General features: G+C 34.4%; 2 protein-coding genes across 8 annotated transcripts; one reads left to right on the top strand and one right to left on the bottom strand.

Annotated features, from left to right (window-relative positions):
• Window positions 1–4,241: 4,241 nt before the first annotated feature.
• On the bottom strand, window positions 4,242–12,726 carry LOC110428852 (Transducin/WD40 repeat-like superfamily protein). Of its 4 annotated transcripts, none has more exons than XM_021444783.2 (17): window positions 12,312–12,726; window positions 11,912–11,996; window positions 11,635–11,737; window positions 11,451–11,535; window positions 11,058–11,144; window positions 10,865–10,944; window positions 10,414–10,525; window positions 9,827–10,290; window positions 9,185–9,266; window positions 8,888–9,061; window positions 8,756–8,809; window positions 7,872–7,964; window positions 7,731–7,796; window positions 7,006–7,052; window positions 5,691–6,407; window positions 5,120–5,276; window positions 4,242–4,695 (listed from the first exon to the last, which is right to left on the bottom strand). In XM_021444783.2, exons 1-17 carry the CDS (start codon window positions 12,426–12,428, stop codon window positions 4,522–4,524), a joined length of 2,697 nt encoding a protein of 898 aa, XP_021300458.1. In that variant the 5' UTR covers window positions 12,429–12,726; the 3' UTR covers window positions 4,242–4,521. The 4 variants fall into 4 exon arrangements, with proteins under 4 accessions (XP_021300458.1, XP_021300465.1, XP_021300453.1 ...); XM_021444790.2 differs by having other exon boundaries at window positions 4,242–4,683; XM_021444778.2 differs by lacking the exon at window positions 4,242–4,695 and having other exon boundaries at window positions 4,726–5,276.
• Window positions 12,727–12,929: 203 nt separating this feature from the next.
• LOC110411783 (serine/arginine-rich splicing factor SR34A) lies at window positions 12,930–17,090 on the top strand. 4 transcript variants are annotated; one of them, XM_021422117.1, is made up of 14 exons: window positions 12,930–13,116; window positions 13,429–13,697; window positions 13,854–13,973; window positions 14,235–14,300; window positions 14,382–14,456; window positions 14,543–14,648; window positions 14,751–14,797; window positions 14,882–14,939; window positions 15,364–15,413; window positions 15,510–15,566; window positions 16,081–16,160; window positions 16,277–16,348; window positions 16,447–16,495; window positions 16,740–17,090. In XM_021422117.1, the coding sequence occupies exons 3-14, from the start codon at window positions 13,887–13,889 to the stop codon at window positions 16,758–16,760; spliced, it is 768 nt and encodes a 255-aa protein (XP_021277792.1). In that variant the 5' UTR covers window positions 12,930–13,116; window positions 13,429–13,697; window positions 13,854–13,886; the 3' UTR covers window positions 16,761–17,090. The 4 variants fall into 4 exon arrangements, with proteins under 4 accessions (XP_021277792.1, XP_021277782.1, XP_021277772.1 ...); XM_021422107.1 differs by having other exon boundaries at window positions 13,429–13,701; XM_021422097.1 differs by having other exon boundaries at window positions 13,429–13,713.
• Window positions 17,091–17,255: the final 165 nt, after the last annotated feature.

Raw genomic sequence — 17,255 nt, 5'->3', positions numbered from 1 at the left:
ATGTTCTCATCACATTACGCAAAAGTATTGGTTTGCCGGTCGAGGGGAGGAAGAAAGAAACAAAAAATTAATTACAATAATCGTATTTAACTTATGGACTATGATAATAAGCCTATTTAACTTAACTTTATTGTTCCTATTTTGTTTATTTCAAAATCAAAATTTGAATTGCAATTTATCCTGTTTATTCTATAATATAAGGTTTAAATCTGATATTGCTTATTTACTTTTATATTATCTCAATTTTAAAAAAAATCATATCAAAATTATGCATAATATTTTGTTTTATTCATGCATTAGTAGTTTACTTTATCAGAATTATGAGTCATTGCTTTACCAAATACTAATTCTTTTTTATGTATACCTTATATAAAAAAATTATAATTACGGGAAAATGTAAGGTTATTTTGTAGTCATTTGGAGTTTGAACAATGAAAAATACTTATGTTTCATCAAAAGTAAAATGCATCCTAAATTTAGTTTTCCCTACTTGCCCCTAACAAATCATTCATGTTAAAATTGATAGATGAAAACCTTATTTAAATAATCAAAGTAGCAAAATAATTTCAAAAATTAATAGATGAAAGCCGTAATTTGTAGTATAATAAATTACATATTAAATAAAAAACAGTGAATGTGAATATTAAAATTTTAAAATTTATCCATTGATTAAGAATTTTTATCTTTTTTATAAAAATAATTATGAAAAGTTTATTTGAGTTCTTAGTAGAGAAACGATTACAAAATATTATAGGATTTATAGGGAATTCAGATAATTATATAAACTAATTTGACGAGATATGCTCTAAACGAAGCAAGCATGTCCAAGATGATGATGATGATGACGACGACGAAGAAATGATAGGATGCGGACTCGTATTTTCTCCGCAATGTGATAGATTTCAATCTGATGGTGACACGTGTTGAAGGCATCTGGTTGTGAATCGATAGAGTTACAGACACCGTCATTATCCACTGCGGTGACAGACATCAGGTTTTTTTCTTGAGAAGGGCATCAATGTGACGACCAATGGTCCCTCGTCACACTCGTGCTGATGTACGAAAAATGCCAAAAAAATAAATAAAAAATCGCTTAACTTTAGATGCCCACGTGTTCCTCCCGGTCGGTGAGGACGAGATTGCTTCCATAGGGTTGTAGATTACAAACGACGCCGTATTGAAATTCTAGAATGTTCATCTCCAAGTCAAAGATTGTGTTTACGTTAGCACGTAACAGCCTCTCTCTCGCCGGAGTAAATAAAAAAACTATAATAAAAAATTAAATACAAAAAATGAGTTTCAATCACATGTGCGATATGGATTTCACAATAGCAAAAGTCAAAAATTTATCATGTTCTGAAACTTATCTTAAAAAACATTATACTTAGTCAAATTCTTTTGAGTGAAATAAGAAAATGTAAATCAGGAGAATTAAACAAATAAACTAGGATTTTTAGGATTAGAAATGGAAGGTGGATTATATATGCCAAAATTTCTGGCCCTTGTTTCTTTGATCAATGCTTTCCTTAAACTGCATGTAAAGAGAAAGATTAAACTTCTAATCTGAACATGTTTTGCTGGGTATAAAACAAAGGTTGGTGTAACAAGCAACGTGAAAAGAGGTTGTGGGGTATTGGCAGTGGAGTGGACCCCATTTTTTATTGACAAAGATCAATGGAAGCTGTGTGTTTCAGCCGTTGATTTTGTTGTAGGACCACCCAAAGCAAGGGGCCATTTTTGGACCCATTTAATTACCCATAAAACTCAGGCAAATGGTCCCCTCGCTGCCACTCAGATAACACTTTATTTCCTTTTTATTTTTTAAGTTCGTCGGTGGGACGCAAGAAAACGACTTTGATGGCCTGTTTTCCCGTCGAGGTACAATGCGTGAATAATTACAGTGTTCGCTTTCGTTACATTTTGTCCTACTTAGTCTTATGATCTTGTAAACAGTCCTAGTTCTTAAAAACAGTGGTTCATAATTTCTTTAAATCAAATTGGATTATAATCAGATAATATATAGTAAAATAATCTAATCCGAATCTGCATGACTTTAATCTAAAAGGGAAATGTTTTTAACATCGAACTTAAAACAATGGGATACTCAAAAATAGTTCAAAATTTATAATAACTCGAATATGAATGAATTCAAAATTTTAATTAATTCAATTTATTTAAATGATGTATAATCTAATTCTAAAATGTAAAACTTATTGAATGTAAATGCGAAAAGATCAAAAGAAAAATTATACATATGTATATGTGTGGGTAAAAATATTTACTTAATTGTGAAAGAAAGACAACTGATTATTGTTAAGATAATTGAAATTCATGTAAATTACCATATTTGTACAATTTTTTATGTTTTCTTTTAATTATATACTAAAATTTACAAATTTATTTTAGTTTTACTTCATTCTTTGCATAACTAAAGATTAACTCTTATAGCATAAAATTGATTTGATATTTATTTATTTATTTACTTATTGTTAAATGAAAGGTTTTTTTATGTAAATAAAAGAATTGATGTTATATATAATTGATAATACTATATCTTTTAATTGTATTTTTTTTATCAATTATAAATATATATATATATATATCAAAAGACTTAAAATAATCTGAGATTCAAAATGAAGTAATTTGAACTTGATTTGATCCAAGTCAAAATGATCTAAAATTTTGATGAGCTAAAACTCACAATCCAAAATGACTCAACCCACTTTATTGCAACTTATAGCTTTAAGGCCCCTTTAAAATGGTGAGGTAGGGTTTTATACCAATAAGTTTTTATTTATTTATTATTATTATTAGATCTAGATTTAAATTTAATACATGACTCCACTATATATAGAAAATGAGCTATACCTACCATTGAGACAAGATGTCAACATTAATGCAATTAGTTTTATAAAAAGCTTTTACTAACCGGATCTAAAGATTGAAAACCCAAAGAACGACACAAAGTGGCAGCACAATTTCCACATGTTTCATTGATATCATTGTGACTCTCTATCAGACAAAACTGTTGGCTTCCATTTTAGATTTTTTTTTTAGTGAAAATTCAACGAAGCATGTGCTCACTATGCTTTGTGTGATTTTTAAATGTCATACTCAATTTTTTTCTCTGTTGTCAAGAACAGTGAAGAACATGTTGTATTATAAACAAATGGACCATTTTAATAAATTATTTTAAAAAATAATCTCTTTTATAATTTTAATTATTTTTAATTAAATTAAATAAAATTATTTTGAATAAAATTATACGTCATGATATTACATATCATATACAGAACCATGTTACATTCCATGGTTAGGTTGTAATACGCCTTGTAAAAAAACACAACATGCCATAATTAAGTTGTTACACCTCATATTAAAAAAAAATACTATTGTTACACGTCATGTACAAAAATATGTTACACGTTAAGATTAAAAAAGGTTGTTACACGCTATATTGAAAAAGAAAATACTGTTATTACACACCATGTTGAAAAAATATTGTTATTATACGTCATATTTAAAAATATTTTATTACACTTTAATGCCTAAATTGTTATTGTTACTTACAAATTAAAATTTCAAATCTTCTCAACTCTTTTTTTTTTTGTTTTTTTGACAATTTGACATTGATTAAAGTATTTCTAATATGTTTTTATAAATTAAAATACAAAATTTTTTATCTAAAACACCTATTTTGATTAAAAATCGTAAAAAAATTTTATTGAAAATTTTAGATTTATAATTTTAAAATTTTAAGTTTAGTAATGTCTAAATCTCAAATTGATCCAATCAAAAATTACTTCAAATGATATTTTTACTGTTTAGTTTTATCAAAATATCTAAAAATTAAATTCTCTAAAAATCCATTCACTCAAGCACATCAAAATTATCGTTTAATGTCTTGTTCTGAAAAGAGAAATCTAAAAACGAGAATGAGAGAAATCGAGAGCATAGTTAATGAACGTCGAAAAGAAAAATCGATAAAATTAAAAAAAGTAAAATGTTGAGAGAAAGAAATCAAAAAGATTAATGAAGAGAAATTGTGATGAATGGTTTAATTTTTTAAAATAATTTTAATTTTTTTATCTAATTATGACTAAATATAATTAAAAATAATTAAATTTATTTTGATAATTATTTTTAAAATATCTTACGAACAAAAGTTATTCTTCCTAATTTCCTCTAAACAAATTGATTGTGGTGTACTTGAACGTGATTAAAAAGAAATAGAAGGGAAATAACACAAGTCAATACATTATTTCTTCCATTCAAAAGCCAAGCTCAAGATCTCTCGTTTGAATGTTGAATTTCAGCCTGGATTATTGATAACTGTTGACACATTCTTCTGACCCGTCGTGCACGCCGCCTGGAATCTTTGAAGGGGGTTCAACATACACGAATACGTCGACCTTCTTCCAAAGATCCTCAGGGTTTCGAGACTCACGAAAACCCAATTTCTTTCCATCAGGGAACCCTTTTTTGGGTTAAAGCAGAAGGAAGGGGAAAACAAAAGATTGTTTAGGAGCTAAGTTTTACACCAACTTCACGATGGTAAGTAGATGACCATGATTTGTTCGTTGGATTGAGTCCACACTCGGTGGGTAGTTGACTGACTCCGACGCAAAAACTTCGCTCAGAGGGGATGTTTCTGTTATGTGTTAACCAATCCAAGCTAAACTGCTGTGGGCGGAGCTGTGCAAATTGTTTGAATTAAAAAGTAGAAAGTCTTAATACTGGATGGATGTTCATCAGAACCAAAATCTCACAGATTTCGATCACTTATAACATCCATCCATTCAAGTAAAATGGCTGAGAAAGTCTATACTACGCGAATAGTGAATAGTAAAACTTCTTTTCAACAACAATATATAAACTATATTCAGCGTGATGATTATTACACCGGGAGCGCAGAGAGAAGAAACTCTGGCTGAAATCTCTGTAGCAATATCCCGCAAAAGGGACATAGTGGTTTTGAGACTTCTTTTACGGGAGAAGACTGGGGTGACAACCTAAAATCTATAGAATATTGGGGCATCATAAAATGAGTCTCTGGTGCAAGATTGGATGTCCATCTGTGACAACACTTGCAAAGCCATAAAGGAGTAGTAGGGCAAACCTGCATAGAAACAGCACACCTTGCTAATTTATGCTTCTGCCCGATTCCACCATTGCTCTCTAAACCCTTGCAAAAGGAAAATTCTGGGGAATCGAAAGGAACTGGTGCTGAACAATAGGTACATTGCTCTTCTGCTTCACGTTCAATGCAGTCGGTCCTGTGGTTTAAGAAGAAATTCAGACTAAATTAATAAGAATTTGGCAAAATAGAAAATAGAATTTAACTTCTGCAGCCACAGTTATTATTCATAACAAGCCTAGTCTTTCAAGAAAGCCACCAGCACCATGCACTACTGTTTTCTTTAACTACAGTTTGCATGGAAGGGGATGGTGCCCTCAAATGCTATGTAAACATAAATGATGGCATTAATTGCAAGAGAATAAAACTGCATTATTTTTGTTCAGCATATTTCTGGAAATCGTATGTTATGCATCCATACATATGATCAACAAAGTCTGCTCACTAAGATGTCACCTATCAACACAGAACTATTAAAAATACTTATATATCAATTATGAAAATAAGGATGTCATTATCTGCTTCGCATAAAACAAGTACCCAAGAGTAGCACCTCTTGCAGGTTCTAATCTCTGATGCAAGGACTTTTAGTTGCTCATGTACATCACAATTATGATGTGCAACCCACTGCTCCATTTGTGGTATGCCATGAGGATACCATTGTCCAGGCTCGGGAGAACAGCTGGCTGTATTGGATGCAATACTTTTATAAGCAGAAAAACTTAAACCCACAAGCCTCTCACGAAGTTCTCTTTCACTGCTTGAAAGTAACTCCATCCATAAGTTATGTTGCTTATCTTGAGTAAAATCGGCCTCCCCTAATCCTCCTAAGTTCAGCAGGTTGCTGTTTATTTCATCGGCCTTCATCTCTGATAGTAGTACCCGTCTGCAAATAATATTAAGGAGGTGCAACTGGCGTGAAGCAGCTTTAGAAAAACTTTTACAGACATGTGGCAGAATCATTTCAATAGAATGTTCCACATGCGAATCCACAAGCGACAAGGAGAGCCACTTAACCAGGACATGGTCAACGTAATGGGATGCAGACTGCTTGAAGGCCAATAAAGCTGCTATAATATCCCAAACAACCAAAGGCTTATCCCAATGTTCATATTGTTTTAAAGACCACAGAATATTGGACTCCCAATAAACAAGTTCTTTCTCTGAAAAACCAGGAAAGCCTTCAATATCAAACCCCAGAGAAGTATTTGACAAAATGTCCTTTTGTTGCCCACCAATCCAGAAAAATTCAACAGCAGCCTTCTGAAGTCTTGGCAAGTGAAAAGAGAGTCAATTTATAGGAGGTAGAACTGTAAGGTAAACAAACAAAAATAAGCAGTCATTTTCCTTCTTTGTCCCTTTCATAATCATTTTCCCTCTTAGACCATTGGAATAATTTTTTTCTTTGCAACTTTGAGCCATTGTCTCTATGGTGGTAAGGGTTGAATTTCATAGAACTTGCATTTGAACAATATGTTAAAACACAAGGAGAATCAATGACTTAAAAGATTTTCAATGGATCAGCTCACAACATAGAAGCTCAATAAGATTATCAGATCACAAATTTCAAACTGCAAGAGAATCATGTCCAGGTGAGAGACAACCAGGCAAAACTGAACATCTTAGCCAGGACTGTGGTTTTGGGGTATGCACTCTATTTTGTTAAGTAGTGGCAAAGTTCTTCTGGTCTTCACTCTTTAAGGGTCTTTTATATAATGATGAACTTCTTGTGACGAGTATTTAATGATGAACTTGATTCTTAACCTAAGTGTTATATTTACCCCTAAATGAGTAAATATTTAACTATTCCCTAATTCTCATACACACATGTAAAACTTAAATTAAAGATTCAAGCAGAAGTTTCATACCTCGCCTCATACATGTGGTCCAACTGATTAACATCAAAACTACGAACCTACAAAATGAAACAGAAACAAGTCTTTTGGTTTATAAGATGTACACATTTTATAAATGAAATATTGAATAAATAGCATCATCTCTTCATATACCTGCAATTACTTTAAGCAGCATTACATAAAAAAGAAGTTACACAATAATGTTCTCATAGAAAGACAGTAATAGAAAACATAGAGTTTATATCTGGAATTGATTTAAGCACTAAAACATCTGCAACATGGTTAACCACCATGATACTCTGTAAAGTTAACATGGAATGACAATGGCAAATCGTTATAATACTTTGTTCAGTATAAATGCATGATTCTGGTACAGGAACGTAAGAAGGGCAGGATTGAAGAATTATTCTTATTTCTAGTGAATAACAATGATAATGATGATGGTTCATACTAGAAGAAAGTATGTTCAAATGATACATGAAGCCCTGATGCAGTACAGAGGGGTACATTTATGAGGGAGAATATAGGAGTTCCACAATGTTCAACTGAAAGCCAAAAGAAAAAGGATATAGAATATAATAAGAACAATCTAGTAGGTAAAAAATTTTATAAATCTGCAATCTTTAAGTACACATGCATATTTTTCACCAGAGTAATTTCTGGACATGAATATGAACAAATTTGAAAGAAGCAGCTTAGCAACAAGAATGAGAGAGATTTGGGAAATGACATCATACCATAGCAACTGCAAGATTGCTAGGTGATACCACCAGACCAAGGCATGAAATAAACACATCTGGGAGCTGCAAAGATGTTCATCACATTTCATTAAATGAACAGTAAAGAGGTAAAGGAGACCAGCAAGGGTGACATCATACATCACTGACGCTCCTCAGCCCAGGAGAACTTGAGGGAATGGCTACTTCAGTGAGGGAACTCCCACGTAAACTCCAGCTACGAACAAAATTATCCTAATATCATTCACATAGTTAATTAATAAATAAGTAATGAAACAAGACAAATATGTAAATTAACTTATCCAGTACAAAGCAACTCATAGCATTACATTTTATCTTATATACCTGCAACTCAAGAGTATATGCATATGACAAATTATAACTTGTATGCCAGTACCAGAATTTCAACCAGCAATTTCCACCTTTTGCCAGCAAAAGACTTGGAACAATGACTAAGGAGTAGTATGTGGTAAAATATCTAAATCAATAAATTAGTGAAAAATACACAACTGTCCATGGCAGTGAAACTTGTATAGAAGAGAAGTGTGTAATGTATTGCCATAAAATGGTAGCAGAGATAATGGCAAGGCATGAACACGTTCATGGCTTACAATACCTCCTTCTCGCATTCTACAATTCTTCCATTGTAAAAGACAAATGGAAAGCATAGGATGAGACAACAGAGAATTGGTATGTTAATAGGGCCTAAATGATCTTGTTAAACTTTTTAACCTACTTAGTTAAATGTATCCCTTGGTGCTAACTGTAAGCAACTTGCAAGTATGTAGTGTCTGCTAGAGACATTTATCTTTAAGACAAGTATGTCTAGACAGCAAAGATATAAGGCAACATAATTGACTTAACAGTTCAGATAAAGGGATGGATGAATTGATTTAATTTTAAAAAAGTCAACAGTAGATACCCCTCTAATCTCTGTACATGAAAATTAGAAATATAAAAAAATTAACAAGATATCAACTAAATAATAGTAAAGATGAAGCAGCAGAACTTTGCAAAGTTTATACCTGGCTGCAGCTGTACAAAAAGCATCCATCAAAAGCCCAAGCTAAACCAGTAACCTGAAGACATTTTGTCACAGATAAATCAAATGGTGAGATGCAGCAAAAAAAGAGAATGAACAAAAAGCAGAAGCTTACAACTTGGTCATGGGCATCATATGAGCCAGCTCTATTAAACTTTTTCACAGATATGTCTCCTATCCATACTTCAAAAGCTCCAGATCCTTTGCCAACAGCCAGGAGAATTTTATGAAGCGACTGACTGGGCATAAGTGAAAGCACCGAGACTGGGACAGCATTAATATTTATAATCTATTCAGAGATTTACGAGTCAGAATAGATTTTATTGACTACTACAAACCAATAAGAAGATAAAACTGACAAAAGTAGTAAGAGCTACCACCTTCAACAGAGGAAAAAGAGGAGTTTTATTACCTCGTTCAATAAATAAAATGGAGCATTATTAACTTCAAATGACTTTAACAATTCTTCCCCATGCCCTATCCAGATCCTCACACTGTTGAAGAGAAGAACAAAACAAGTGCAGAAGAAGTAGAAAAACAAACTTTTAGATTCTCGGGATGGATAAAATGGATAAGATTTACAAAGTTAAGTCCAGAAGAGAAGTCAGCACCTTCCATTGTCAGAAGGTATGCAGCAGATTTCTAGGTTACAATTGGTATCATAAGAAACTTTATCTTAGTAAAAACATTACAATGCATCATAAGAAAAATCCATCAATGTTGTTTGTATCCCATCACTAAAGAGCTTACTCTGGGAGGGTTGAATTTTCAGCAGAATAAGATATCTTAATTGATTAACTATAGTTTCAACTTTCAGTCATAAGAAAAGGTTTCTGTAAATCTGATTCATTTCTTCATTGCAAGTCTCATGTAACTCATAAGACAAAAAACATACATAAAAGAAGAAAAGTTTTTCCTAACACCATGAGAGCATTTGACTTATATAGTAGGAAAGATGTAGACCTAGGAACATCTCTGATGCCCATCAATAGAAGAAATTTCAATAACAAAGTTATTTAAAATCTGAAACCATATAACAGCATACCTAACTCACCTCCCATCAGAACTCCCAGTAGCTAATAAAACTTGAGGATTTGAAGAATCAGAAGCAAGCAAGGCCCAACTTATAGCGGTGACCCAGGAATTATGTACCTGAAGGATTCCAATGAGCTCCACAGCAGTAGGGGCCCCACTCTGCTCAATAGAGTAGTATTCTGGTGCATGAATTCTCCAGAATGAAATTTTACCAGACTTTGCACCAACAGCCAGCAGAGAGAACCAGTTGGATGAATTATTTTCAGGAACCAGACACATGTCAGATGATAATTTGAGCATTGGAGACCAGGCAACGACAAGTGATGATAGCATTGCACTATGTGAAGCATATTGATCTGCTGTTATCAAAGGTAGGCTACAAATTTCATGCATTTTCTTGGCAAATTTTCCTTTAGATTTGATTGCGGGAACTGTCTGATGTGAACTTTTACCTATTTGCCTGCCAGATTTAGTGCTCAGCACCTAGAAATTAAGTCACAAATAGCAGAGATAAGGTCTCGCTGGTTTTTTGACCAAACCAGAAGCAAGCTAGTTTTCAAATTTATAGTGAACAACTTACTAAGCACGATGTAATGAAAACCAGACCTTGCAAGGACCCTGTCCCTTCGCTTCAGAGGAAGGGCTGGAGCCAGCATTAACATCCTTGCTGTCTTTATAACATGGTGTTTGGTCACAGGAAGTTTCTAAGCCAAAGTTCCTGCACCACAATCATCTAAAAAAAATAAGTTAAGCGTTCCAAATTATTTGATACAAGGATGCTTCATGCAGTAACAAAAGTCTCAGAAAGGCTAAGCTTAGAACAACCACAAGAACCCATTAATATGTAATAAATTCAATTTTGGGTTTTGCTGGATATTCTTTTCAGTCTGATCACAGCCAAGTCCTACTCCTCCTGATCTTTTTCTTCATTTTGGTAAACATCTTTTGGTTATAGGGTTCTACTAGTTTCATTGCTTTAATTTTCGTAGCATCCTTGGGCCTCATGGGGATCAAATTTTTGTCATTTGTAGGTTCACACAAGAGGAATGAATGTTACCTAATGCCAGAAGTATTCACCCTTCTTCGCTTGCGCTCCTTTCCTGAAACAGAGTCTGCTGGATGGTCTGATACTTGCTCCTAGGAAAAGAAGACAAAAGCTTGTCAAGGTTGACTGAACAAATAAACATAATAAAAAATTATTTATATGAGTACATGAGGTAGCTTGGTTCATTGTAGATGAAAGGACTTACATTAGACATTTCGGTGGGAGGAATGTTTGGTTCCTTAAAACTAATACTTGCAAGATAATCATAAAGGCTATCTGTTATATCCAAAACCTACAGAAAATTTGAAGAAGAGCAAGTCATTAACAGTAAGCCACAGGAAAAATACAAATCACAGTTTAACAAGTTCCTCTTCGTATCATCTATATCTATGAGGTGTTAATCTCCACCATATCAACTTATATAGGATCTGCTTAAAACAAAACTACATTTCATCTCTGATTTTGTTATATTACTCACTACATTTCTCAAATGAACTACTAAGGCATTTGAGGATCTTCTGCACTACAGTGGCTTCAAATATTTCTTGGGTAAAACCATCTACAACTTGCTACATTCAGACCAAACAGACGTACATACCTCTATCCACTCAGCACAGAAATCACGAAAGGGAGGGCAATAAAGCTTTACATGTCCTTCTGTGGTGCACACAGCCAGTAAGCACCTATATGGATTTACATTTTATTGGAGCAATTTTGCGAAAGTACTGATATCCAGTGCAGAAAACAAGGGGATAATGTAACGATATCTTTCAAGTTCTTACCCAGAGTTTGGAGCCATTCCAAGATTAGACCATGAAATTGATCGAACGCAGGGACGAGGCTCCCGACTTAAAGTGGTGGGCAACAAACAACCAGATAATAGATCTGCAGAGACACCAAGTTGAATTATAGGTAATGTAAATGGTCAAATCCAAACCAATTTTGCATAAAACAATGATTTAAATACCTCAATCTTTTGAGGTTTATAAAACTAATTAAACTAAAGAACAATTGAACCACACTGTGATCAGAATTCTAGAAACCGTAATACGAATGTACCTTCTTTTTTTACCACTCCAATGGGGTAAGGTTCACTCTTGGGAACAGTGACCAGACCTCGAGGTCCAAAGGGCAATGCCGGATTCTGAGAAAAGAATTAATTGCAAAGTTTTTGAAAAGGAAAAAGATTGTCTTGCATCAGTCTCAATTCTTAGCAATAAAACAGTGTTTCTGCAGCACACACGAAAGTAATTTTTTTTTCCTTCTTTGGTTAGAAAGTTGTCGTCAACAAAACAAAAAAAGAAAATGAAATTCACTAGAATTCCATGGATCAAAATTCCAACTTTCTAACGGCCAAAACGAATCCACTAAAGATTCTTGAAATCGTAAGGTTTTGAAAGAAAAATCAACATAGCAACTTATATAACAAGCACAAAGAAAAAAAATGACACTGGCTTACCAGAATGGTGACGATGTGACCGGACGCAACGGCAATTAGGTTCTCGTCGGACCAGGCGATGGAGTTCGGGTATGATGGTGAAGCCACCAGCGTTGCCGCCTGGAATCGCGAAGCCATTGCTGTGCTCTGTTAACCCAACAAAAGAAACGTATCTTCTTTTCAGATTTTTTTTTAATTGTTTGGAGAAGAGGAAGAAAAAGTCGATGACTTGACACAGGGAACGAAGGGAAGTTGTTTGATTGGCTGTGGAGAATGAAGATTTGGAGGGAAATACGATGTGACTTTGAAAGGCCGTTAAGGATGAGAGAGAGAGAGAGAGAGAGAGAGAGAGAGAGATCCCGGGATCAAACCCGCCGGATAGCTGATTTTTGTTTTTTTTTTGGCTCTCTTTTAATGTAAGTTGCAGACTGCGAGTGAAAAGTGAAAACCCTAGTTCGAGTCCGCTCGACGTTGGAAGAGAATATAAACTTGAGCTATTTTATTTTGTTTTACAAAACGACATCGTTGGTTGCGTGCCATTTAAAACGTACAACCCGGATTCCTTAGTTGGACGAGGTTGGGTCAGGGCTCTGCAACTAAAAAGCAAGTCGAATGGGCTTTAGCTAAACCCACCATATGATTCGCGGACTCGAATTTTAGATTTTGAGTAGGAAGAAGAGAACGAACCCTAGCCAGACAGCTAGGCAGATTTGACCAGGTTCGAGCACGAAGCTCAATCAAGCTCCGGTTTTACTCCGCCTAGACCAAGAGACGTTAATTTACTCTCGTCGGGTCCGCTCCACTCCTCCCAGCTCTCAATTCTTCGGTACAATGTCGTTGGCTTTCCATTGCTTATATTTTTACCAGATTTTTTTTTTGAATCGTAGTTTTTGTTGTTATTTTTATTGTCATAATCTGTTAAATCACTCGCCAATAATTCGGGATTGGGTTAATAAATCGGAAGCTACTTTCAATTTTGTAGTCAAAAAGAAGGGGAAAAACTGGGAAATGTTAATGTATTTTCCAGGGGATTGTTTTTCTTCAATGTAATTAAGAAAGAGAGATGAGTAAGGTAAATGAAATAATGTGTCTGAAAATCTTACCTCATCTGGTGACACGCATGCTTTGTTTATGATAGATGACAAGCGCTTGGACAAATAAGAGCTTTGCAATGATACATAGTGGGTATAGAAAGGGAGTGGGAGAATCAGGGTGGAGTTTTGGGTATTGGTTTTTTTTATAATTGGAGATTGTTGTTGCTACTTTCTGAAGCTCTGGCAAAATGTTCATGGGAGGATGAGGAGACCAAATTAAATTTCAAATTTTGTAATAGCTTGTTGGAGCATCTTTGGAGCAAATGAGCAATGGAGCTTGTGGAGTACCGCTCACAATTGGAGGAATTGCTCTGTTGGTTTGCTTCATGGTTTTGATTTTGCAATAGTTTTCGTTATTGTCAGAGTAGATGCTGATGATAATGGGATATGTGTGTGGATAGAGTTTCATGATTTTTCAAATTGGGATTTTTGTTTCTTTATTTATTTAGTTCTGTTTTTGTGTGTGCAGTGAGATATTTGTCATTTTTTTCTGGTATTGCAAATGAGTGGTCACTTCTCTCGCACAATCTACGTTGGCAACCTACCCTCTGATATTAGAGAATGGGAGGTTGAAGATCTGTTCTACAAGGTATGCGTTGAATTTACTTTTTCACAATGCCTTTTTTTATATTAAAGAATAAATATAACCTTTTTGTCAGTTGTTTTGAATCACAGCATTAATATATGTACTTTGGACTTGTGCTTGATTTTATTAGAATTCTCCTTGATTTATATATCACAGCATTAATGTATTTGAAAAATCTATTTACTTTTGGTCTTACATTTGGCTCAGCATCTATTTACTTTGGTTGATAATAGTTGTCTAGTAACATTTGTTTCTCTTATATAGTATGGTCGTATTTTGGATATCGAATTGAAGATTCCACCACGTCCTCCATGTTATTGTTTTGTTGAGGTATATTTCTCATCTTATTTGTCAGTGAGGATGCGTAAATAAAAAGTAACAATTTCTTACTAAATTGTGTTTGCTCCGTAGTTTGAGAATTCCCGGGATGCTGAAGATGCAATCAGGGGTCGAGATGGTTATGACTTTGATGGTTGTCGTTTGAGGGTAATAAGAGGCTCTTGTTGTTTTCTTGTGTATTCTGTCGATATATACATTTTTTCCTGAATGGAGTTTCATTGTAAATGGTGTAGGTTGAGCTTGCTCATGGTGGTAGAGGACAATCCTCCAGTGATCGTCGGGGTGGGTACGGTGGGGGTGCAGCTAAGTTTGGCATCTCACGCCATTCTGAATATCGAGGTCCGTCTAGTGGTGGAACTGTGTCATGCCTGTAGTTATCTATCTGGTTCAATTTGAGCTAATATATGATTCTGTTGTACAAACATTTTGTTGGCCCTACAGTTATTGTTCGTGGGCTCCCTTCTTCTGCTTCCTGGCAAGATTTGAAGGTTTGAGAACTTCCAAAACTGAAAACAAATTTGAGGCTTTCTTAGTTCTGCTGTAATTTTTACCTATTGGTAAATTCTTTTTAGGATCACATGCGAAAAGCTGGCGATGTGTGTTTTGCTGAAATTTCGCGCGACAGTGATGGTATGACCTAATAATTCATATTAACAAGCTTTTACACTTCGTAGTTTACCTTATCTCCTTGCCGCTCCCTCGGTTTTTTCTTTTTCTTGTTTTCTTTCGATTGATGCTCCCATGTCAAATCTTGCCTTGTTTTAACTCTATTAGCTCTGAAATTTTGCAATTTGATATTCCTATGTGGGGCAGACTTGTAACGATGGATGTTCAAACTGGCAATGTTTAGAATTATAAGATCAGTTGTTCTTGCTCAACTACTTTCCTGTTATATGCATCTAATTCTGATTGTTTTACTAGTTGTTCCCTTCTTTTTTTGAATGCATTGAATTAGTTATTGTGTCTTCTTGGTTTTTCAACTGAATGGGCTTAGTTCTTAGGCCTTCATGATTTTGAATAAGTTTTCATTTATTGCCTCTCTCTGTTCATTCAGGGACTTTTGGTGTTGTTGATTATACCAATTATGATGACATGAAATATGCTGTAAGTGGTTTAAAAAGAAATTCAACTACCTCCTTGCCATGAATTTGTGCTTCTTTAACGCTTATAATCTAACTGACATGTTCTAACATTATGCAGATCCGTAAACTTGATGATACTGAGTTTAGAAATCCCTGGGCAAGAGCTTATATTCGGGTAACCTGCCTCTGCATCATTCTTTTGTTACTTCTATTATTATTATAAGGATTTTGTTATTATTTACTGTTGTTGCTGCATGCTCATCCTCATTGTTTTTAAATTGTTAAGTGTTAGGCCTGTAGAATTTTATGAACAAGGACTATTTCTATGCGGTTGGATCCATGGACATTTTGAATTTTTTTGAATTGCAAAATTATAAATCCTATCTATGCATTGTTGATGTCAAGTAAACACGTGAATCAATATGGTCTGGCCATCCCTCTATCTTTCCCTTTTATCTATTTATTCCATACCCTCTGTTTCTCCTTGGAACCTTACTCTCTCTGAAAATTCTCACCAGTTACATTTGCAAAAGATTTCTGGCACTGTGACCCTCACTATCTTGGATATGTGGATCCACAGCATTATTTGTGGATTTTTTTCCTTTTGTTATGTCTACATTCTGGAATTTTCAAAATTGAGTATCTTTTTGATAAGCCTACGGTGTTTATTTGTTCATTCTTTTGGATAGGTGAAGAGATATGAGGGCAGTCCATCCAGGAGTCGAAGTAGAAGCCGCAGCAGAAGCCGGAGCATTAGAAGAGACCAGAGGTATAAACCCTTTTATCTTCTCTTTTCAATCGTTTTCGTCTTTTTTCTTTAAAAAATAATTAAATGCATTTTAAACTTCCTACCTTTTTCCCACCCTTTTTCTTTCTCATATGCAGTAAATCACGGGAACGATCTCTATCCAAATCACCAGTTAAGTCTAGATCTGCATCTCCTGTTAAGTTATCCAGGTAATTGGGCTCAATATGCTGTTGTTTCTTTGCCTTGTTATCCTGTTTCGCTGTATTCCTTACCTTTAAGGAAACCCTTTTTCTGTTCATTGATTCAGAGCAAGATCAAGATCAAGGTCAAGGTCAAGGTCAGCATCACCGGATAAGGTAGGTTAATTCTGATGTCTGATATTTGTAAGGCAGATAAGGTTGACTGGCAAACTGGCACCTTAATGTTGGGATAATGATACTTTGTTCCATACACATCCCATAATCTTTGTGTTGCTGGACAAAATATGGAAGATGATGCATGAATGTGATTAAACATAAAATGCAACTAGACTTTTTTTCAGATGGCAAGTTTGAAGGTCACTCTGGTTAATCTTATTTATGTGGCTGATTATCTTTTCAGGCACGCTCGGTTAGCCACTGATGCTCATACGGTAAAAGTAAGAAGTCCAGCGGTGCTTGCATGAATGGAGTTTACGGGGAAAGTTTTGTTGCATGTCTGAGCAGAATATTACCGGATATTGTCTTTGGGGACAACCTTGGGATTAGCTGTGTTTGTTGGTAGTGACGCGTTAATTTGAGTACACTGGTGGATGAACTGAGCTTAATCATTTTCTCATTTTGATAGTATAGCATTTTTCTTTAAAATTTTAATTTACTGATCTTGCTCGGTCTTCTGACCCTTTAGCAATCGTGTAAGACTGCACTTTGTTGGTGTTTTCTTTGGTTATTAATTTATAATTATATTCACGAACAGCTTGCCTCAGGTTTAATTTGGCTGTTACTTTTATTACTTTATTTTGTTAACATACAAAATGGGAAGGTAGTATAATTTGGGATAAAAGTTAAATGAACAAAGGATGCGATCCATATTTTGTTGATCATCCATTGGATCATGCGACTGCCATTAAGGTATGAA

The sequence above is a fragment of the Theobroma umbraticum genome, unplaced genomic scaffold (genome assembly GCF_002168275.2).
Source record: "Theobroma umbraticum cultivar Fairchild unplaced genomic scaffold, ASM216827v3 scaffold_30.0, whole genome shotgun sequence".
Taxonomy (NCBI): domain Eukaryota; kingdom Viridiplantae; phylum Streptophyta; class Magnoliopsida; order Malvales; family Malvaceae; genus Theobroma; species Theobroma umbraticum.
The sequence above is the reverse complement of the archived record's forward strand: the minus strand, read 5'-3'. Positions and strand labels throughout refer to the sequence as shown.

Excerpts from the sequence above, each read along its gene's own strand:
- LOC110428852 (XM_021444778.2), bottom strand. The coding sequence starts at position 12,428 with ATGGCTTCGCGATTCCAGGCGGCAACGCTGGTGGCTTCACCATCATAC. Across the intron at positions 10,945-11,057 it reads CTCCCACCGAAATGTCTAAT|GAGCAAGTATCAGACCATCC; the intron begins GTAAGTCCTTTC and ends TTCTTTTCCTAG. Across the intron at positions 7,053-7,730 it reads GCAATCTTGCAGTTGCTATG|GTTCGTAGTTTTGATGTTAA; the intron begins GTATGATGTCAT and ends TTCATTTTGTAG.
- LOC110411783 (XM_021422117.1), top strand. The coding sequence starts at position 13,887 with ATGAGTGGTCACTTCTCTCGCACAATCTACGTTGGCAACCTACCCTCT. Across the intron at positions 15,567-16,080 it reads GGGCAAGAGCTTATATTCGG|GTGAAGAGATATGAGGGCAG; the intron begins GTAACCTGCCTC and ends TCTTTTGGATAG. Across the intron at positions 16,349-16,446 it reads TCTCCTGTTAAGTTATCCAG|AGCAAGATCAAGATCAAGGT; the intron begins GTAATTGGGCTC and ends TCATTGATTCAG.